Here is a 23,237-nt window from a genome sequence, read left to right as displayed (position 1 = left end):
GCCCACTACCACCCAGATAGGATGCAAATCCCCAAAAGCCTGTGTTAGCATTTGTTTGGTTCCTTGCTGTATCCACAGCACTGATTCCTACGTAGTATTAGGCACACATAGGATACAGCCAACTGTTCGTAAGGATCAATCAATTGAATGAATGAACAAAGATATGAATAAGCAAATTATTATCCTGTGAATTTTAATTGTGTTCTTAATTCTTAATCAGTTTTGAGTGACATTAAGCTGCCTGCCCAAGCTTCAGGTGTTGTGGGATGGGAATGGTATGGTGTGGCATGATGGACACACATTTTGGAAGGGCATGAGGTCTGTGAGAGGGATGGTTCCAACGTGGCATAAAGTAAGTGCCCAATTTGTGGTTATCTATTGTTACGGTTGCTTTTCTGTTGCTATGATAAAATGCTCTGACCAAAACACAACTTATGGTTTTATTTGACAAACTCTTTGAGCTCAGTCCATCACTCAGGTAATTCAGGACAGGAACTAAAGCAGAAATCATGGAGGAATGCTGGTTACTGCCTCATTCACTGGCTTAAATTCAGCTACTTCTCATACAGCCCAGGTCTACTTGCCTAGGGAATGGATCTGCCAATACTGGGCTGGGCCCTCTCATATAAATCATTGACCAAGACTATTTCTCAATAACATGACCATAGGTCAATCTGATCAAAGCAATTCGTAATAAGATTACCTCTTCCCAAGTGACTCTAGTTGTGTCGAGTTGACAATAAAAACTAACTGGGACAACTATCAGTTGTATCCATGTTATGTAGGGCACACCCCTCCTCCATGGCTCCTGGGTATTTACTAGGGCTCTTTGACCTTGTTGGAAAAATTGACCATGAGTGATGAGACTGAGTGACAGGGAATCCCCCCAGCCTATAACAGCAACAAAAATATAGTTATGAAGTAGTAAAAAATAATTTTATGGTTGCGGGTCACCACAATATGAGGAAATATATTAAAGGGTTGCAGCATTATGTCGGTTGAGAACCACTGATCCATTCTGTTTTCCTTTCCTAATGATATATATCTGTCCCTTCTAGTCCCTTACTCTGTATCTAACCTCTGCTATTCTACAGACTGTAGCTTGGTTATCATTGATTTTATAGCTTATAACCACATATATGCAAATACATACCACATTTCCCTTTTGGGTCTATGATACCTCACTCATAATGATTTTTCTAGTTATATTTATTTACCTATGAATTTCATGATTTTACTTTTTAATGGTCGAGTAATACTCCATTGTGTAAATGTACCACATTTTCTTTATCCATTCTTCTCTTGAGGGACATCTAGATTGTTTTCAATTTCTAGCTATCCTGAATAGAGCAGCAATGAACATGGTTGGGCAAGGGACTCTGTGGTAAGATGGACTGTCTTTTGGGTACATGCCCAAGAGTGTTACAGATGGATCTTGAGGTAGACTGATTGCCATCTTCCTGAGGAACTGCCATACTGATCTCCATAGTGGCTGTATAAGTTTGCACTCCCACCAGCAATGGATGAGGGTTCTCCTTACTCCACATTCTTGACAGCAGGAATTGTCGCTTGTTTGATTGATCTTAACTATTCTGAATGTTGTAAGATGAAATCTCAAAGTAGTTTTGATTTGCATTTCCTAGTGGCTAAGGATGCTGAGCATTTCTTTAAGTGTTTCTCAACCATTTGAGTTTTCTCTTTGGAGAATTCTGTTTAAATCATTACCCAATTTTAATTGGGTTGTTTGTTTTCTTTAGTTTTTTATATATCTTGGCTATTATCCCTCTATCTGGTGTGTAGTTGCTTAAATATTTCCATTCTGTAGGCTGACACTTTGTCCAATTGTTGGTGTCCTTTGCTGTACAGAAGCTTTTCAGTTACATGAGGTCCCATTTATCTGTTGTTGATCTTAGTGTCTGTGCTAAAGGTTCTATTCAGAAAGTCTTCTGCTACACCATTGAGTTCAAGGCTACTCCCCACTTTCTGTTCTATCAAGTTCAGTGTATCTGGTTTTATATTGAGGTTATTGAAACATTTGTAATTGAGTTTCATGCAGTATGATACATATGGACCTATCTGGATTCCTCCACTTGCATTGTCCAGTTTGACCAACACCATTTGTTGAAGACACTGTCCTTTTCTCCAGTGGGTGTTTCTGGCTTCTTTATCAAACATCAAGTGTTCCTATATGTGTTGATTTATGCCTAGGTCTTCAATTTGATTTCAGAATTGAATTCTAGAAAGCCTTTCTTAATTTCTGTCTTGACCCATTTATCAATTAGTAGAGAGTTTTTCAGTTTCCATGAGTTTGTAGACTTTCTGGTTTTTCTCTTGTTGATATCCTGCTTTAATCTGTGGTTGTCAAATAGGGTACAAGGTGTTATTTTAATTTTCTTATAGCTTTTGAGACTTGCTTTATGTCCAAGTATGTGGTCAGTTTTTGAGACAGTTCCATAAAGTTCCAAAGTTCCATTTTGTGTTTGGGTAAAATGTTCTATAAATATCTGCTAGGGTTATTTGGTTTATAACATCAGTTAGCTACAGTATTTCTCTGTTTAATTTTTTGTCTGGATGACTGTCCATTGGCAAGATGGTGTACTGAAGTTTCCCACTATCAATAAGCTGTAGTGGTGTTCCTTTTATAAACTTGGGTACCCTTGTGCTTGGTGCATAAACTTTAAAAACTGCAAAGTCCTCTTGGTGGGTTTTTCCTTGCTGAGTATGTCTTTCCCTAACCTGATTAATTTTGGTTTGCAGTCTATTTTGTAAGATATTAAAATGACTACATCAGATTGTTTCTTATGTCCATTGTCTTAGGGTATCTTGTTCCATTTTCTTGGGATATCTTTTTCCATTCTTTTACCCTGAGGTGATGTTTATCCTTGATGTTAAGCTATGTTTAGTGAATATAGCAGAAAGATGAGCCTGCTATGGTGGGTTGTTGGGCTCTAGTGGAGACATATTGACCTAACTGTTATTGATTGTGATTTTATGCTGGAATGTAGACATCTGGGTTTGGGAATACTATAATGCTAGGTGCTGACATCTGGTGGTGTTGTTGTAGGGTGGATATTTTGTTCTTTGGTTTCTGTTGCCTTCTCTGGTTCTTAGGAGAGTGTGGTGGCCATTTGGTGCCTAGTAGGAAATCTTTTTGGGATCCTGATAGGTGTGGCCACTGATGTTCCAGGCCAATGTGTTTATAGGTAATGTGACACTTAGGAATGGGGATGGGCTGGGTGGGGCTGAGGGTATCCATAAGAGAGAGGAAAGCTGGGTGTCTCATGAGAATCTGCTCAGGGATTGCCTGTTACAGTTGGGGACTGGAATAAGGCAATGAATAGGTAGGGAAGGAAATTTGGAGGAATAGATCTATGTGATCCTCTGGGAATGTGGGTAAAAAGGAGGAAGGGGAGGCCACAGCAGGTGGTGTGTTAGGGAACTGGGGGTGAGACAGGGGATTGGTTTTGGAGGAGCTGAGGGAGGGGTGAAGATCTGCACCTAGTCTACTAACTTCCCTGGCTGGAGTCATTTTTGAATTTTGAGATTGGGTTACTAATTGGCCCAAGTTTACCTTGCGTTTAAGATTCCCCTGCTGTAATCTCCATGACTACAGGCTTGAACTATCAGGCAGGCATGATTGAAATAATTAAACAATAATAAAAATCAAATATGAAAATATTTTAAATAAAAATAATAAACCAGTAAATTTAAAGACAAAACAATTAAGCTCTTGATTAGTTCTTGGGCAACAGTCCTTATTATTTCTTCAGTTGTTCCCACCATGTGGTACTGTTCTTGGCAGGGAGCCAGTGTTCAACAGTGATGAGCTAAGTACTTTGCCTGGGCTGACTCTGGTGAGCATTGGAGTGGAATCTGACTCCAAAGGGAGTCAGGGAAATGGAAGTCAGGGCTTCCAGGGGAGATGTGGTCTTCATGCCTGCACAGAGAGACTGTGGAGGCAGTCCAGCATCCAGGGACTCAGATCTGTAGGCTGGAACCATAGGTCGCTTCACTCAGGGAAGGCTGGCCAGTCACACTTGTCCATGGAGGGAAGTCATCATATTTCATACAAAGCTGGCAAGGAGTCAATGAGGAAAGCATGAATGTGAAGGGTTTGGGTAAGTGCCTTATGCTTAGAGAGTGTGTTTCTGTGCATGGATTTACTAATTCACAGACATTATATGAAAGTCCTGTGTGCTCAGAGCTGCGTGTATTAAGGCTGTGGGAGAGAACTGGACTTGGTCCCTTAATTCAGACAGCTCCTGAGGGACACCGATGAATGAATCACTTGTTCTAAGTGTATTTGTTAGAACTTGATAGGATCTGGAGAGGGTGACTGTAGAGGTGGGCTTTAAATGATGATCTGTGGCCACCAAGTAGACTTCTGTCTGCACAGGGCAGAGGGGATGGGGAGACCTGCAAGAAGTAGGAGATGAAAGGTATTGAAGATGAGGTAGTCTCCCAGGAGGTGGGGAGATGGCAGAGGGCTCTGTGTGGTCAGTGCTTGAACTTTCATGGGGGAAAGTTATAATCATTAAATCATTAAATCCTGCTGCTTAGTGTTGCATGCCAAGCTAGGGAATTGGGTTGTGCTATTAGGGGCCCAAGGTGTCATTGAAAGGTGTGATGTGGTGTGTGTGTGTGTGTGTGTGTGTGTGTGTGTGTGTGTGTGTGTGTGTGTGTGCGCGCGCGTACACTCAAGTAGAAGACAGAGGTTGACATTAAACACTAGGTGTCTTAGTCTTACTCTATTGATCTCCACCTGATTTTTTGAGACAGGGCCCCTCTCTGAACCTGAAGGTAACTGATTTCATGGACGGTTGGCCAGTGAACTCCAGGGATCAGCCTGTCTCTCCCCAACAGCAGTGATGGGTTACAGTCATGTACCATACTGCTTGACTTTTGTGTGGGTAATGAGGATTCAAACTTGGGTCCATGTTCTTGTACTTTACTGAATGAGGACTCTTCCCTGATGCCTCCACCTCTGCCATGGAAAGTCTTATACTGATACTAGAAATGTCAGGAATACATTTCCTCTTATTTACTTCTGAAAGAGATAATGCCTAGGTCAAAGCAGATACTCAATACTTACTTGCTGAATTAAAAATTACTCTGTTGGTAATATAGAAGTCATACTGGAGAGCTGGATTTTGTCATACTCTAAGTCCATTACTTTGATTTCAGAAAACCATTTCTTTTTATTATAATTTAATTATATAACTCTTATCAAAACAAATATTAAATGAATGGATGGATGAATAAATGAGTGGGTTGTTGTCTTTCTTTGTTAAGAGAGAGCTGGTTTAGGGGCCTGCAAGCTATTCATTCAAGACAACAGAGTTAGAGAAGTCATAGAATGAATAGCCATTTAAACTCCCAAAGAATAAGAACGAGGTCAGAGGCATCTTCTAGGAATATGCTGAGGTCTGTCTGTCACCCATGGGGATCTATGACAAGCTATGAGAATTCTTTGTCTGCAGTCCTGACACTGTGGTCTCCAGAGTCCCTTGGGGACAAACAACAAATCAATAGATTCATTACATGTACAAGGACCTGGCACTTTGAAGAGACTTGAGATGAATTCCTGACCTGTCAAGGCAGAGAAAATCAAGTGAAAACACTCCAGCCTGCCTTGGTAGGATGTGTCCCCACTTGTTCCATCCTCTGCTTGGGAAAGGGTACCCTCAGTTTATACATGGCCAGTCCCAGAGTCCATTAGAGTCCAGTCTCAACAGGATCTTCCAGGACCAGGCATCAGCCACTGAATTGTACCCACTTATTTTTTCTAGCCAGGTTTTTTTTTTCTTTTGCTAGGTGGTTAGGTGTTTCTTGGCAGGTCTGGCCTTCATCAGCCCTGGGGTCACTCTGAATTCTCAACGAAGCTGACACAGTCAGAAAGTCTCCAGCATATGCACCAGGGTCCATAGAAACATCTATTCATTTCTTTTGAAGGCTTACTTGTGTGTGTGTGTGTGTGTGTGTGTGTGTGTGTGTGTGTGTGTGTGTGTGTGTGTGTGTGTGTGTGTGGTGGATGTCTGTGGAGGCCCAAAGAGGTTGTTGTATCCTTTGAAGCTAGATTTAAAGATGATTGTGAGCTGCCCAATGTGGATGCTGGGAACTGGCCCTCTGTGAGAACAGTATGTTCTTTTTAGTGGAGTCATCTCTCTGGGCCCCATTTATTTCTTCAAATGTAAACTCCTGTATGCTCATCATGAAGTTACAGAACAGTGGGCACTAGTAGACGGAACTCAGGGTCTAGGGAAAGCACACATGAAAAGCAGCCACAACAAGGAAGGTATCGACAGAGGATAAAAGGTGCCATGAAGAATGGGACTCAGGGGATGAGCTGACAGAGTGTGAACTGACAACAGAAAGGCCTTTCTCTGCAGAGATGACCTACAGCTGGACTCAAGGGTCTACTAGGTGGAGAGACTAGCATGTACAGGGCTGACTGGTAGGGAAGACCTGTGCTTATTTGATGATTTGATAACTGATAGTGGAGTACAGCCAGCAAAAGGCAGAGAGAAAATGAATGAAATTAGGGAAGGAGATAGGAGGAAGCTTTGCAAGACCTCACATTCTCCTTTTCCCCACCATGCACTGAGTGGATGGTTCATGACCCCCTTAAGGCAAGCTCACTTTTGAACTTCACTCTGTAGAAACAGGGGCAGCATAGACAGTGGGCATTGTCCTGTGGATTGTTAGGAGGGAATGGTGTGTGTGTGTGTGTGTGTGTGTGTGTGTGAGAGAGAGAGAGAGAGAGAGAGACAGAGACAGAGACAGAGACAGAGACAGAGAGACAGAGACAGACAGACAGAGACAGACAGGCAGAGACAGACAGACAGGCAGAGACAGAGAGAGGTAGGTTCTCTGGTTGAACTTAGAGCTTGCCATTTCTCTAGACTGGCCAGCCAGAAAGTTCCTGTGATCTACCTAGCTCTGTCCCACCCTACCCACCAAAGCACTGGAGTTATAACTGCGTACTCCAATCTTGGCTTTTATGAGCCTGCTGGGGATCTGGATTCAGGTCCTCAGGCTTGTGTGCCAAGCACTTCATCCACTGAGCTATCTCCCTAGTATGGGATTCTTGAGGGAACACAGTTTAAGACCAACACTGGGGCAGAGGGCTAGTGAGACACCAAAGGTGTAGTGTTAGGTGCTCCCTTAACAGGAGCAAGTCCGAGTGTTAGAAGGACTGGGCAAGGTCTCTTTGATCAACACATCCCTTTCACATCTTTTGAATGTCTGCTGTGTGTCAGTCATGTACAGGCAAGAGCACTATACCTACCACAAATTATACATCAGCCAGTTCAAATCTACAGAGGCTCAGATTAAGAAACAAGTGCTGTGGGTTTGCCTCTTCTGCTGTTCATTCAGTTAAATCCCGACAGCTGCCACACATTCAGGATCATTAAAATGTAGTTTTCTGTGCTTAACTTCCTCCCGTGGATTAACTTTCCCCCCACTCATTATGGTGGCCCTGACCTTGGTATATTCATAAAAGACTGCAGACACCATTAGCCTGGTGGGTTTCGTTCTATGGAACAGCAGCTTATCTACAGAGGCATTGGCAGATTTGGACTACATTGCAAATGAATGCAACTGCTGCAAACGTTTGGGGGTCCTCATTGCATTGTAAATAAAATTTCCCTAGTAATTGTCAAGTGATGGCCTTACAATCCTGCTGGCGGGAGGGAAACAGCCACTGAACACAGCAGCTTTGCTGCACTGTTCGAAGCAGAACCAAGGGATTTGCCTTGGAGGAGACAGGCAGCCAGGATTAGCTGGGTGAAAGGAGAGGGCCACTGGGTACGTGGAGACATTGTTGAGGACTTGGATTTGTGTTTATTAAGAACATTAATTACAGGATATGCTCATGTAAATGTCTATGTCAAAAGTGAGTTCAGTTTTCAGCCCTACCCTGAGCAGAACACACTCTAAAGAATGGTGTTTGGATTAGTTATTTTTATACAGTCTTGATTTAAAAAAAATCTCGGCAGGAGCAAGTTAAAGGGAGAAGGGTTCATTTTGGCTCAGGGTTTCAGGGGATAGGATGGATTCCTTATGCCATGGCACCTGGAGCGACTCTGCCCCTAGTGGTGAGAGCTTGTCTTGCAGCTTGTCCAACATCTGTGACTCAGAAAGCAGGACATTCAGGGCAGTTGGACTGGACTATAACCCTAGAAGAAAGACTCAATTTCAGTGATCCACCTACACCAGCTATGCCTTGTACCTTAAAGGCACATCCCACATTCCACAATAGTTCCATCAGTTGAGGACCAAGATTTCAAACACAGTAGCCTGTGCGGGGGACAACAAACTATAGCAGATTCATTTATGGATCAGTGTTTTGTTTCTGAATAACAAACAGCCACAGCTCTCTGTGTTAAGCTCTCATCGTGGTAAGCATTGTTTCCTACACATCCGTGGCTGACTGGGCCTTGGTGGATCTCAGCTGAGCCGTCCACTCTGATTGGCAGTACACATCTGGGCTGAGCTGGACCTGGCTGAGCATCATAGGGTTTTCATCTTTGTTAGACCAGCCAATGGCCAGGAAGTGAGTGGAATTTCCATGCAGGTGCCAGAGGTGTTGGGGCAGTGTGCTGCCTAGTTTCAGTTGTTATCTTGCTACAACCCAGAGCCACTCAGGAAGAGAATCTTAGTGAGGGACTGTCTAGCTCAGGATGGCCTGTGGGCGTGTCAGTGGGATGTTATCTCGGTTGTTATTACTGATGTGGGATGACCCAGCCTGCAGTGGGCACCGTTCCTGGGGTTGGGACTCTGGATTGTGTGAGAGCTGAGCAGGTGGCTGAGCACCGAGCACGCACATGCGCCGCTCTTGGCTGCGGTGTCACGTGACTAGCTTGATTTCAGATCCCTGTTGTCTTGACTTTCCTGCTGCAATGGAAAGGAATGTAACCTGAACTGTGAGCTGAAATAAGGCCCTTTTCCTCAGGGTAATTTGTCACAGGGGCCCATGAGCTGCACCCTGCCTCCTCCACCTCAGGGTCTTCACCAACCTAAGCCATAGGCACAAGGACAAAGACACAGGCGAGGATGTGCACATCTCCTGTGATGAGGCAGATCACGTGCAGGGATGGGCGAGGACCAGTCAAAGCTTCTCTACCTTACCTAAAGCTGCTTTCCCTGATCTATGCGTGCATAAGCTTATGCTGTGTGGCGGATGCTGTGTTGGGCAGCCGGGGGGGGGGGCATGGCGGGGAGGCTACCACACCACCACTGAACCCTAGTCACTGATGAGAATCCTGAGTTCAGGCTCTTGTTGTCTTCTAAACAGCCAATGCAAGCACCTCCAACCAAGTCTGCCCTGGCTTCAATCAGGTGGGAGAAGTGATGTAAAATGGGAATGAGAAATTGAATTCCTCCCTTGAGCAGCTTGAATGATGCCTCCCCTGGCAACGGGATGGAGACTGACATTTAATCAGGACCCTCAAACCACTCAGCCTCTTCTGTTGCTATCCTCTGGTCACCGGCCTTTTCCCCAAATGTTCCCTTTCCTCACTTTCCCTTTGTTCTAGTTGAGGGGTTCCCTATCAGGAGGCCATAAGCAGGCTAGAGGTTGTGGTTTGGGGACTTTTGAGAGAATTAGGATAAGGGCACACCTGTCAATTAGATAGATAATAACTCACTTAACACCCACATACATGCACCTGCCTGCTCCACACAGGCAATGACATTTTGCAACCTACCTAGTTGGGATTGTGACTAATAAACTTTAAGTTCATTTAAAAGCTCATGTGGAGTTATGAACAATATCGGGATTTTATTATTATTTATTTAGGGCCGCATTTACAGAAAGTGGAAAACCAGGATAACTTCTGACAAGAGTGGGACCTCACTGTGGTTACCACCCACCCTCCTCTCACGACAAGCCCTGTGGGTTGTGCTTCTTCAGGTCTCAAAAGCATCCTGTATCACCTTCTGATGGGTACTATATTCCCTCCTGAAGTCATAGTTTCCTAAGCACATGAACCTCACTGCACCATCGCTCTTCCTATTGCCTAGATCAGTGGTTCTCAACCTGTGGGTTGTGACCCTGCTGGAGGAGGGAGTTGAATGACATTTCACAGAGGTCACCTAAAGACCATGAGAAAACACAAATATTCACATAACGATTCCTGATAGTGGCAAAACTTTAGTTATGAAATAGCAAGAAAAGAATTTTAATGCTTAGAGGTCACCACAACATTAGGAACAGTAATAACGGCTCACAGCTTTATGAAGGTTGAGAACCACTGGCCTAGCTCCATGGCAAATCTACAATAGACTTGTTCTGAGCAGTTGAGGTGACCAGATGAATAACTGCAAGCTATGCAGAATTCTCTAGAGCAGTGGTTCTTGGGCAGGATATATCTTTTGTGTCGTAAAATACTCCACCCCTGAATTTCCACAGTCTGAGGAGGGGTCCTGGAATTTGCCCTACTGGTATGACTGACCCTGGTGCAGGGCCAGGCTCTGAGAGACACCGTGCTGATGAAGATCTGCTTTGGTCCTCGATGCAGAAGTGACCCAGGCCACTGATTTGGGGTAAGGGAGACACCTAGAGGGGGTTTTAATGGTTTTCCAGTCATGGGTTAAGGCTCCTGTCTGAATGGTGTTGCTGCTAGGGAGGGAAGGAAATCCCAAAGGCACGGGCCAATTTAGCTGAGGTAACCCAATGTTCTGCATTAGTTACTTGTTGCTATGATAAAATACTATGACCAAAAGCAACTTATGGAAGACAGAGTTTATTTTGGCTTATGGTTCCACAAGGACAGAAGTCTATCATGGTTGGGAGGAGTCATGGGGCCAGGGAGCAGAAAGCTGAGTGATTACATCTTCAACTATAGCAGGAGTCAGAGAACAAACTGGAGTACATGCATTTGGGGGAAGCTACACACTCTCAAAGCCTGCTACCCATGATGTACTCCCTGCAGCCAGGCTCCCCCTCATAAAAGTTTTGTAACCTCCTTAAACAGCACCCTCAGCTGAAGACCGAGTGTTCAAATATGTGAGCCTATTGGAGACATTTCTCAAACTACCATACACCCCAGTCCCATACCCATTGCGGTGTGCAAATATTGCTTCTATTAAACATGTTTACAGACCTAAAGATGTGAAGGAGTGTGCCCTGTCTTCTTCCTCAGTGTGGACTCTTCCCTTCCTGAGGAAAGTCAGGAGCATGCCACACTCCAAGTGTCTTCCACAAAAGATCTCTAAGCATATACAATCTCACTCTAGCCCCAGCAAGCTTGCCCACAAACACTATTTCAAAGCTTGACGGAGACCATAGGGAAAGTGTGTGTATAGTGGTCTTTATTGTCAACTTTATACAACCAAGTGAGGCAGGAAGAGGGAATCTCAACTGAGGGCTTGCTTCGACCAGATTGGTGTGGGGAGCATTTCCTGCTTGCTACCTGATGCAGGAGGACCCATTCAACCATGAGTAGTACATCCTTAGGCTGGTGGCTCTGTGTTATGGAAGAAAGCTGACTCACAGGAGCCATTAAGAGACTGAACAAGAATCATGGTTTCTGTTCCATTCCTCCATCATCTCTGCTTCAGTTCCCACCTCTGGACTTCTTCCTCAGTTACTGTCCTGGCTCTCTTCAACAACGGACTGGAACTGGGAGTTGAAGTGGACCCTTTCTTCCCCAGTGACTAATGACCCTTTCAGTCGGAGCAGCAGAAACACAACACCATGTTAGCTCCTTTTGTTGTCCTATGATCAAATACCTCCTGACAAGCAGTGACTTGATAGAGGAGGGATCTGTTTGGCTCAGGTCCATCCTGCAGGGCAGGCATGGCCTCAGGTGGTTCTGTGGTAGTGGAAGCATATGGCTGCCACTTGCTGTCATCTCAGTGGAATAATATGCAGAGATGGGATAGGAAGTGTCAGTCTGTCTATAAACCTCAAGGTCTGTGTTCCCCCGAGATGAACTTCCTCTAGCTAGGCCTAACCTCCTAAAGGCACCGCAACCTCCAGAAATAGTACCACTAGCTGGGGACCGTTCATTTAAACACATGATCCTGCAGGAGTTGGGGTGTCCATGTCTCATCCAAATCTTAAGGGAGAACAAACTGAAGCAGACACGGTCTCTTGGGACTTGGACTTAAAACTGACCCACCATTGTTTCCCTCTCCTTTCAAGTCATATGGTAAAGCCAAGTTCAAGGTGAAGCATGCAATGCTGTTTGGAGTGACACAGTTGGAGGGACTGAGTGACAGAGGGGGAGCACAAGAGGCTCTGAAGAAGAATAGACTGGCATTCTGGCTCAGAAAAAGCTGGTGTTCTACTGACCAAGATTTTGGGGTTGAAGAGACCTGAAGGATTGTGCACCATTTTAGGATGACAGCATGGTTAGCATTAAGACCTACTGACTAGTGTATGGCATGGACTTCCTTCCATGCTGCCTCAGCATGCCCATTATATTCCGGGGTCTCCAGGCACTCTGAGAACTGTTTCTCTTCTTGGGAATGCCCATTTGTCTTGCCATTGTTTTGTTACAAACAACAGCACAGGAAAAATTTGAAAATATGTATGTCTGTTAGACTATACACCTATCAGTCCATAGGAGTAGGCACATGTGCATATACATACACAAACACATACACACATCCCATGTGCCTGTGCATATAAACACACCCCGGCTATCTCTACCCACTTTGGAATGTATTCAGTCACATTATCCAAGCAAAGGGAATAGTCCCAACCCCTGGCACCCACAGGAAGCAGCTGCCACTGTTGGATGATCTATCAGTTCTCTGACCAAGTTGAAGTGCCTTGGAAGGGTGTGAACCTCCAAGGGGTCTAAAGACAGTTTCACATCTGCAGCAGTAGCTGGATTTGCTGAGGGCTGGGGTAGAGGAGGTAGAGTAGGGACAGATAGAGAGCTGTGGTTCTCAGAACCAGCATTATTGTTCACCATTGATCAATCCATCAATCAACCCCCCACCATTAGGGACCCAAAAGGAAAACAAGCTGAACCATGCAAACAAAAATTGGATTTCCTTTTCAGAAGCCTTTTATCATCAGAAGCTTTGGTGGATCAAAACTCCTTCCCATGCTTTATGGTCCAATCACATTCGCCGAGTGTAGAGGGGAGTAGAGGGAAAGGGTGCCAAGTAACATTGGCCCTTGCAGCCATCCTTGGAGTGTGACTGTGCTAAGAGTTCGAGGTAGGTGAAGCCTGCAGGTCTATCTCCAGCCCTCATCCTGCTGCCAAAGCTCTTCCTACCATTTTAAGCTTACAAAGCCACCATAGGTTATTAGGAGCACACTAAGGCTTGAAAACATAACTCTTCGCTGTCTTGGCGAGCTAGTTGATAAAAACTGAGACAAGGAAAGAGTAAGAACCAGGCATCCTTGGCTGGATCTTTTCTGCCAGAGAGTAGAAGTTCCCAGGACAGAAGCCTAGGGATGCTGGTGGATGCTGGAATGGGATGGTCAAGATTTCTGTTCACAAGCTGCATTTGTCTTTGCTGAAACCATCAAATTCACAAGGCCATCTGTGCCCCAAGACTCATCACCTCAGCTATCTATGTGTATGATGTATTTGAGGTCCGGCTAGAGAACTGCCCTTGGTCAAGCCATACCATCTCACCTGTGGCTTAGGGGAATGTTTCACTACTTGCCCAATTAGGACAAGAACCTTCTAACTCCACCAAGGCCAATTCACGAGCTGTTCTAAACCGGGAGCTCTGAGATGGACAGGGCCTTTTTCGTAAGTGCACCTACTTCACATCTGTTTCTGTGTTCTCTTCCCACAGATGTTTCCTTGGGTTACTCCCCAGTAAAGGAGCTTGCATAAATGCCCCTGATCCCTAGTGCCAGGGAAACAAACCAACCTGTCTGTCAGTGGCCATGAAGCACCCCAGCCCCACAGTGGCAAATGTCACTCCCAATCACAGCTTCTTAGCTGGATCTGTTCACCTGCCCCACCCCAATAGGAAACAAGTCTAGTCCTGACATTTACTCAGAAGGTGGAAGTCTGGATATATTTGGTGAGGGGCATTAAGGGCGATGGATAGGCTAAAGCACAGGAAGGCTGACCAGAGTACAAAGGCAAGACACCACATTGTTACTGAGTGCAGCTTAGGACCCTCTTTACTCAGAGAAGGTCCTCCCTAGACAGAGCTGTTGTTGTGGAGACAAGGAAAGATTGTACTAGTCCACCAGTGCACAATCACTTTGGTTTCCCATCCTCTGAACTGAGCTGCCCCTCACTTTCTATTTCTCTGTCTATGTTTGCTATTCTCTAATCTCAGGGCACCTGGCCTCTGGTTTACCAGATGGCTGTTTTTCTAGAACAGAGACTAATAGAGATTTCAGGTATCTTTATTTGAATCTTTTCAGACTCCATGCTTGCCCCTTATCTGTGAGCAGCAACCTGGGTATGGATTTCCATACACATGGCTCTCACACTGTCCTCTTATGTCATATCATCTACTAAAGACCATATTTATTAAATGCTCTGGGCAGATGGCACTATTTAGGCAATTAGATGAACAGATGAGGCATCAGTTTCCTCAGCATCCTTTGTTGACTCTTTGGGTGGCATTGCTGTCTCTAGGGTGTGCAGTTGGCTAAAACAACCAATCCCTAGACAGGAAGCATTGTCATCAATGATCTTGGGATCATATGCAATGATCTTATGACCAAAAAGCAGTCAAGGGAAGGATTTTAGACAGTATGTCAGTTTACATGTGTGGAACAGCCATTCATCACTGAATCCTCACTGTGATGTTAGGAGTTGAAGAGCTTTAACCAGAAAACAAACAAGAGACACAGAGAGTAAAGAGCTGGGGTGTCAGCGAGCTGGGCTGTCGGCAAGCTAGTCAGGCTCCAGACTCTGTGCTCCTCCTCACCTTCTGCTAGTTCTTGATTAACATAGCCATCTATTCTTTAATGCATGACAATCACTGTCTCCATGTTCCAGGCCCTGTGATGGATATTGGGCTATTTCTCAAACCCATTGGATCTGAGCATGGTCCATTGCTCAGTGTTCCACTATGACAGATGCCATATAATGCGTTTATAACAGTATTGAATGCAACTTATACATATTTCTGCAACAAAGGGAATGCCATTCATTTTTCATATCTCTTTGGCCACTAGGAAACTCAAATCCAAACCACAGCAAAGCAATTGTAGTTTGGAGCACACATTGTAGTTCTCTCAACTTTCCTGTGACCCAGATTTTCTATCTCAGGTAGTATAATTCCCTTTATTGTAAAACAGCATAAGTCCTTTTAGGAAGAAGGCTGCATGGAAATAAGGACTGTACTGCTTTAGCCTTAGATCTCTGTGAGGGAAGGCACACCATGCATGCTCCTGTTGCTCTCTAATCTTCTAGGTTCCTCCATTGTAAAATTCCTTGAGCCATGGCTAGCACTATTCTGAGCCCTAGGGAATAGCTCGGGACCTCTGAAAGGTCACATCCACAGGGGAAAAAACGGAATTTGCTCAAGTCATGGTCCTGGCTTTGGTGCAAGGTGCACGCTTGTGGAGTGGAGGCCAGCCACACTCTCACCTGAGCAGTTAATAAAATCTATTGCTCCTTGATGGATTTTTTCCTGCAAGCTAGAATTGATCTGTCCTCTTTGTGATTTGTGTGATGGCAGAAAAACACCAAACACCACTGTGGCAGAGCCACTTTGGGGGAGGAAAAGGAAAAGAAAAAGGAACCAAGGAACCAAAGGCAAAGAAATCTACCAGCATGGCTTTAAGGACAGAGAGGGCTGGGGCTGTTGGGGTCATTTTATGTGATTTATTGGGAATAAAGTGGATCTTATTAACATTTTAATAAAGAGAATCTTTTTGGACTGTGTAAGAAGTGGCTGCCAGTCCCGGGTGCAATTTCAGTTCTCGGGGAAAGTGGAATCTGCTGGCATTGCCCAGCCTGATTTGTGAGGCTGGGCCCCAGGAGTCAAAAAAAAAATCCAGCGTGCAGCCTCCTTGCTCTTAGAGGGCTCCCCCCTCCCCACCCGCGAGGTGCTCGCCCCTATCTGCCATGCAAAACGAGGGAGCCTTATGAAGGAATCCGTCTTGTAAAGCCATTGGTCCTGGTCATCAGCCGCTACCCAATGCTTTCGCGATGCTGCTGCTGATCTATTTGGGAAGTTGGCTGGCTGGCGAGGCAGAGCCTCTCCTCAAAGGCTGGCTCCCACGGAAAATATGCTCAGTGCAGCCGCGTGTGTGAATGCAAACGCCGCCAGGCGCTTCTTCTAGTCGGGCAAGATGCAGCCGAGAACTCCACTCGCCCTGTGCGTTCTGCTGTCCCAGGTAGGGAACGCGAGCTGTTGGCAGCGTGCTCTGCACCAGCTTTCTGCATTCGGATCGCCCTGTTTGGCGGTGGCCAGGAGCGATTGGAGGGTCGGGTCGTGTGGCTCCTGGCGCGGCCAGCCGTGCAGACAGATCAGATCCGGCTAGCTCAGATGCGAGGTCACCCCCAGCTCCTATCCTAGAGGAACCTGACTCCCCATGCTGGCTAGTCTCGGGTGTGTGTGTGTGTGTGTGTGTGTGTGTGTGTGTGTGTGTGTGTGTGTGTGTGTGTGCACACGCTCGTTCCGGGGAGAACAGAGCCTTTTTGCAAGCAGGGGCTACGTCCTGGCTGACATCAAGTGAGGTAACTTTGGTTCGCCTCCTCCAGAATCTCGTGCATCGGATACACACTCCTTTTGAGGCGACTCCTGGGCATTGTGCTTGCCACTTAGCCCAGCGTCTTTGCCGGGGAAGAGCCTTTGCGCTGGGATCGTGAGCTGCTCTGAGCTGCCGGGCTGGGAGAGGCCAGAGCTGGCATCACTGACTTCCCGGGGCGCTCGTCCTCTTTTCGCCCAGACCGGCTGGTGAGCTGCAAGGAGGCTCCCGCCAGCGATCTCCGCAGACCGGCTGCCGCTGTCTTTCAACGCACAGGCGCCCGCAGCTCCGCATTGGGGGCTTCTGGCTCTCCAGCCCGGGCTCGGAAGGGCCTGAGCGGGATCCCCTCTCCAGAGTGTAGGCCCAGTACCCCAGCTCCTTGGGCTCCCATTGTCCAGCCAGTGGAGCTCCTGCCGGAGCCCAGTCTACCGCCTCTGTTGTCTTCCCTGGGCTGGTGGCGCTGAGTGCAAGGAAAAAGTTCAAGCCTCCCCATCAGGCTGCAGCTGCTGGCTAACCCTCCAGATCGCTGCGGTTCCAGGGCAGGGCTGGCAGAGCAGGAGAGGCGTGCCTGCTGGGGGCTCCTCTCAGCCCGGCTGAAGCTCAGAGATCCCTGGAAGTTTGGGTGTAGGAAAGCAATGCTTAAGGGACAGGTCAGAGGCATTGGAGACTACAAGGGCACGCCCAGCACTCCCCTGGGGACTGAAGCTCCAGAGAGCATACTGACTCAGTCCCTCCTTGTCCTTTTAGGCACCCTCTGGGACCCAGAGCTAGCAGCCTACAAGTGGGTGAGAGCAGAAGCATAGGGTCATGTGGAGAAGCGTGGAGGAGAAACGGAATGCCTGAGGCATGGGTGTTGAGTTTCTGGCCAGGATTCTTGGGTGCCAGAGGAAAAGGCACATGTTTGAGCAGGGAGTGGTAAAGAGGAAAGGAAGGCAGGGTGCTATAGGTAGCCTACTAAGGGGAGATGCTGGAGACATGCTAGCACCCCAGAAATGCAATGACTATAGAAACAACTCAAGTATATGTGTGTGTGTGTGTGAGAGAGAGAGAGACAGAGAGAGAGACAGAGACAGAGACAGAGACAGAGACAGAGAGAGACCTTGTTGCCAGGATCCTGAGTAAGAGTGAGATGGCCAGGTTTGCTCTCCTGTCCTGACTTCTGGTATCTTCTTCGTGGACACACAGTCCTGGGGTCCACACAGTTGTTTCTCCTTTCCTACTGGGGATTTGCTTGCTGATTTTCTAGGGGTCCTGCTATGGATCCTTTGCTTTTGAACCAGCTTTCCACATCTCCAGGGCTCTCACCATCCCTAAGGTTGTATGTCTCCCAATTAGCAAGGTGGGGCAGATCCAGACAGATCCTTCCCTCCATCTGCTTCTAGTAGAGCCACCATGGGCATGTTCTTCACCCTGTTTGAGTTTCCAGGTTCTCCACAGTCCAAGAATCCATTGCCATCAGCTCTGGAACTCCTGGGCTACTGGCTGGACAAGGCTGCATGCAACAGGCAGCTTTAGGCCATGTGTTTCACAATGCCCTCTTCCCAGGGAGCTGGTGGCATCTGGGAAGGACTGCTGCCTTACCCAAGACTTTCATAATACTGTCTCAGTATGCATTTCTCCCTCAGTGTGCCCAGGGCTCATCCAAACTGATGCTTTCCTATGAGTGAAGCAGACTGGGAGAGCTTGGGAAAGCCTCCGGGGCTGAGGTGAAGGGTTTCAAACGGGACACCTCCTCAAAGCAACCGTTGTGTCTCCTCCTGCAGGGCAGGCTGGCACAGGTGGCTTTGAAAGCACACTCAGTTGCTTCTGAACTGGAATAAGTGGCCAACCCTGAGGGGCTTATTTCTCTCTTTGATTGTTGTTCACAATCAGAGTGCGAATCTGCATTAGGATGGTAACTGATGTTCTCTTGGAGGGGAAATGGTGTCTATGTCTACCTATGCAAGGTGCAATGGATTTCACCAGCATGGGGCTTAAGTGCAGGGTGTTCTTTGTGCCATCCAGAAAAGTGGGTGTGTTCATGGGTGGTCTCGGAGCCTTTGAGTCAACAATCCTAACCCAAACTTTCCCGAGGCAGAAAGAAAACAGAAGAAAGGGGAAAACAACGTGATAGAGCAAATTAGTCACTGCCCTGCGGAGCTAGGGCAAGCCAGTGTGTTTTTCCACACAGTCATACATACAGCAGGCACTGGGCCCAGCTTGGAAGCTATCAGCCCCTGGCTGCTCATTGGCAGACTTGTCACTTTCCAAATTTGGGAGGATTGGGCAGGGGGCTGGGCTTCTAAACAATAATGGCTAGAAGACCTCTCTTCTCTCCTGGGGTGTTCCGGGAAAACCTGTCCCGGAAGTAGCGGCTGGAATTTGGCTACTGTCACAAATGTGCAACAAATGAAACACAAGTGTGAGTTAGAAATTCCACTGTGGATGGGATTGCCCACTCCCATGAGGCAGCACTTCCACCCAGCCCAGCTTCTCACAATGCATGAGCAATCCCCCAAGAATTAATTTCTAGGGAGTGGCTCAGGTCTGGAAAACTGTCTCTCCAGAGTGCCCAAAAGTATTCCATGGGACTCTGTGTTGTTGGTTTAAAGTGGAAAGTTGTTTCTGAGAGTGAGCATCTCGCCTTTCAGGACTTGAAGGGAGTCTCCACATCATCACAGGTGGCTGCTACTCTGCCTGCTTTGTTTTAATTAAGACCCTGGTTCATGTACAGCACCTTTCCGATGAGGGGGTACCTGGAGTCTAAGGGGGCACCCCCAGCCTGGGACTTCCCCTTGTGGCAGCCTGCACTATTTCAGTAGTTCCAGGGAAACATGGGAGTAGAGAAAGTTTGATTTACAATGGTGAAAGTTCACATGTCTAAACATCCTTATAAATATTTTTAGCAAATCCCAAAATAGTTTTAATAAAGTACTAGGCTGAATATATGACCTGGATTTGTGTAGTTCCACCGAGTTACTGGAAGCCTTCAAGTCTCTCTTAGCAGATCTTGCCTCTCCTACCCTTGCCTCTTCCCTTTTCCTCTTTGAGTCCTCCCAAATAAAATCATTTCCTTCTGGAAATTTTCTCCATGTGGTAGAGTGAAATCACCCACCAAAAATCATGGTGTCTTCAGGTGTTAGGACTTGTCTGTGGCCACTTGAAGTTTACTCTCTAGATGGAGGGAAAGCTCAGGTCTTGAAAATCTTACCTTTCCCTTCTGTCTAAAAGCACAGCTACTCAAGAGACCAGATAACTTCTATTTTGTGGAAGGCAAGGAAAAGCCTAAGCTATGCTTTCGGTTCCTACCTGATGACAGGCATATTATCTTAACAGCCTGAAATCGTTCTGTGGTTGTGTGTGTGCGCACATGCCCATCTTTGTGTGTTTTGATCTTGTTTTGTACCTGATGAAAATTTTTCTCCAGAAGGGGGCTCCATCCACAGCCTTACAAAATTCTGAGTCTGCAGCTGATATTCTGGAGAATTCTGCTGAAGCGAAGCAGGTCCATCAGAAGGAAACACTTTTTGTTCCGGATTTTCTACTACACACTGTCTGCCCTGGATGGGAGCGTCTATCATTTCCCATTGTCTTTTCATCCTTCTCTGTTCCTTTCTCCTCATTGCTGTGGCCTCGGTGCTATCTTTACTCTTCCACCCTGTGTCCCTAGAGGGTGAGTGCAGGGACAAATTTCAAAGGACTTTGTGGACAATGCAGTATGAACTAGCAGGAAATTTGGACATTTCCTGGTGTTTTGATTTTGGTTGGACCTGGCATTATTCTTTAGGCAGCAGAGGCAGGAACCATTCTGCCTGGGAAGGAAGATAATTTTTTGCCAAGACACACCTACCAGAAGAGTGAATCCCCTGGTCACAGCTTGTGCTCCAGCACCTCTTGAAAAGGGTAGGGAAATATTCATCTGTCATCCAATCACAATGATGAGTCCAGTAGAATCAAATCAAGTAGCCAGAGGCTTAGGCCCTCCTTCCATTTAGCTGTCAGCGAGGTGTCCAGATGCCCCGGAGAATCGGGCCTCCTGAGGGATGCTGCCAACACAATTCCCCTGTCTCCTGTGCCACCAGGCATACAGGATGGTGGCTGTATCCTAGGGCTAAGGATGAGAGTTCTGGGCTAAGGGTAACGTGGAGAAATGGCATCTCAGACTTGTTCCCACCTAGCCAGAGCCAGGGGGATGTTGACTGAGGGTTAGGCAGGTGAACCTCATGTCATCTATCTCTTTGGTGGGATCTATGTCAACTCTCCAACTCCAGATTCTGGGCAGGGATTCAGACTGGCAACTGCTGGTCAGCTTAAACCCATGGAAGTAACTGGTGGCCTCAATCTTTTAAAATTCATGCCATCATTACATTTAAAAGACAATCCAGATTTCCTGCATTTCTTGAAAACACCGAAGCCCTGGCTATTTAAGTCCTCTTTCCATGTGGTGCTGGTTGGCACTGGCTGAGTCACTGCTGTCCCCTTCAGGCAGTACCTGTGCATACCCTACATATTCACATAGAAATAGTGACCCAAGGTAATGATGGCGGTGAAAAGGAGTGAGTGAGTGACTTTTGGATCCCTGTGATGAAATTCAGATGTGTGTTTTGGAGCCAAGACGACACCTCTTCCCCCGGGACATTATTGTCAGTGCTGTTGGGGATGAATAGCAACCGGACCATTGATTGTTCTGCTCACAGTAGTGACATAAGGGCAAGCAGCACCCTGAGTCCCTGTGAACCCTGCTGTGCTAGTGATATGATATATGCAAACTCTGGTGTATTGTACCCTCAATATTAAGATGCAACAGCAGCCAGGAGGCAGGAGCAGGGACCTGGGAAATCACATTCTCAACTACAAACACAAAACATCAAACGGACTGGAGGAGGAGCAAGGCTGTGAACTCAAAGCCCACCCCCAGTGGCATGCTTCCTTTGGCAAGGCTGCATTCACTCCCCAGACAGTATTCCGATACCTCAACCAGTGGAGGATATTTCTCATTCAAGCCCCCACAAGGTTAGTGCTGCCCTGAAGCTGCCATGATGGTCTGTGCCTGCTTTGAACAGCTGATGCCCACTGCAGCCCTGCACACAGTGTCAGTGCTGCGGCTGAGGTTCTCTGGCTCCATTAACACTACAGTAACCTGTGTGTCTCATCCCACTGTTGTGGGAAGGTCTCTGAGGACTTTTGCTTGCCTTAGCTACAGACCCTCCCAAATGAGGGTAAATATAACTACACATTCTAGAAGTAAAGTGATTTTTTTCCCCACTGCCAGCCAAAGTCAAGTTCTTGAAAATTAACATTAGCAATAGGCATGCTTTGGCATGTCACATCTAATTTCAAAGGCACCAGCCAGTGTCACTGATCTGCTGCAGGGGCACAAAGACCCTGTGTCTCCCAGCTGAATACAAGCTGGACTGGGTGGAGGGCAGAAACCCTGACACATGCCCAGGCAGGGCAGGAAATGAGCTCAGCCTCCTGCAGAGCCTGGAGGCTTGCAAAGGAATGCTGCAGCCTTCATCAGACCTGCCTCCTGGTCTTCCAGGCTGCTGTTGCTTCCCTCCCAGGTGGCAGAGAACCATTTGTGCTGTGTGACACAGGACAGAGATGGTAGCTGTGCGCTCTGGAGGCATGTGCTTCTGGGAGAATCTTTCCGTCCCTCTGTAGAGAGTGTCTGGGCATTGCTGTGGAATCCAGAGCTGTGATAGGCTGGGCAGGCTTACCCTCAGCTGCCATGAACTATGGGCATTTGGGGACATCTGACTCAGAGGTGACAAGTTATAGCCTGTGGGCTGGTTCCTGCCTGAAGCCTGTTTTTATAAATAGTTCATTTGGACGGAAGCCATACCTATTCGTTTATAGAATTGTTACAACTGCTTTGTGCTTTAACAAGAGTTAAGATTGCCTGGCCTCCAACACCATCTGTCTCATTACAAAAAAAATCAACTGGCCCTTGGTATAATTCAAAATCACAGGCAAAGTGGGTACATAGAGACTTTTCAAAGGGGTGTGGTGAGGGTTTACGATCATCAGGAATTCTCCATCCCAGGCCCCAGGACTGAAGTAAATTGACCTTAGGAGAACTCACTTTGGACTAGTGCACCCCCTAATAGCTAGGATTTTTGTATAGACCTACTGTGCTCCAGGTAACACGGGTGTATTTAGGGTCCTGCTGCTAATATGGTAGATTCAGTGTCTGTTCTCTTGGGGCTCTGCTTGGCAGCAGGGATCAATATCAATTAATGAATAATTTAAAAGCGAGACAACCACTGTGAAGGAAGGAAACACGGTTGTGTAAGGCCGTGCCACCACACATATTGTGCTTGTCTGGGTTTTTTTTTTTATCTTTCTCCTCTACTGAAATATCCATTCCGTGATAGCACTTGCTGTTATCATCTAATTCATCCAAGTCTGCATCTCTGTGGCTCTCAACAGTGCCTGGCACAGAGTAGGCACTCAGCAAACAGGGATGGATGAACAGACAGATACTGGAGATAAGAAAGGCAACAGGCCCAGATGAAGGGTCTGGGAGGCTCTTCTGGCAGCTTTATGCTGGAGCTCAAAGCTTTGTGGGGAAGTAGGTTGACAGAGCCCCAGGAGAGGGTAGGCATGGAAGAGGCTT

General features: G+C 46.6%; 1 protein-coding gene across 1 annotated transcript in view; it reads left to right on the top strand.

The window, feature by feature from the left end:
* Nucleotides 1-16,033: 16,033 nt before the first annotated feature.
* Nucleotides 16,034-23,237, top strand: part of Cdh13 (cadherin 13) — a 973,690-nt gene continuing 966,486 nt past the window's right edge. Inside the window, exon 1 of the mRNA XM_005073074.4 lies at nt 16,034-16,285. Coding sequence (XP_005073131.1) covers nt 16,241-16,285 — 45 coding nt within the window. The 5' untranslated portion in view covers nt 16,034-16,240. The remainder of the gene's footprint in view (nt 16,286-23,237) is intronic.

Source organism: Mesocricetus auratus, unplaced genomic scaffold (genome assembly GCF_017639785.1).
Source record: "Mesocricetus auratus isolate SY011 unplaced genomic scaffold, BCM_Maur_2.0 Super-Scaffold_6723, whole genome shotgun sequence".
In the NCBI taxonomy this organism is placed as follows: domain Eukaryota; kingdom Metazoa; phylum Chordata; class Mammalia; order Rodentia; family Cricetidae; genus Mesocricetus; species Mesocricetus auratus.
The sequence above is the reverse complement of the archived record's forward strand: the minus strand, read 5'-3'. Positions and strand labels throughout refer to the sequence as shown.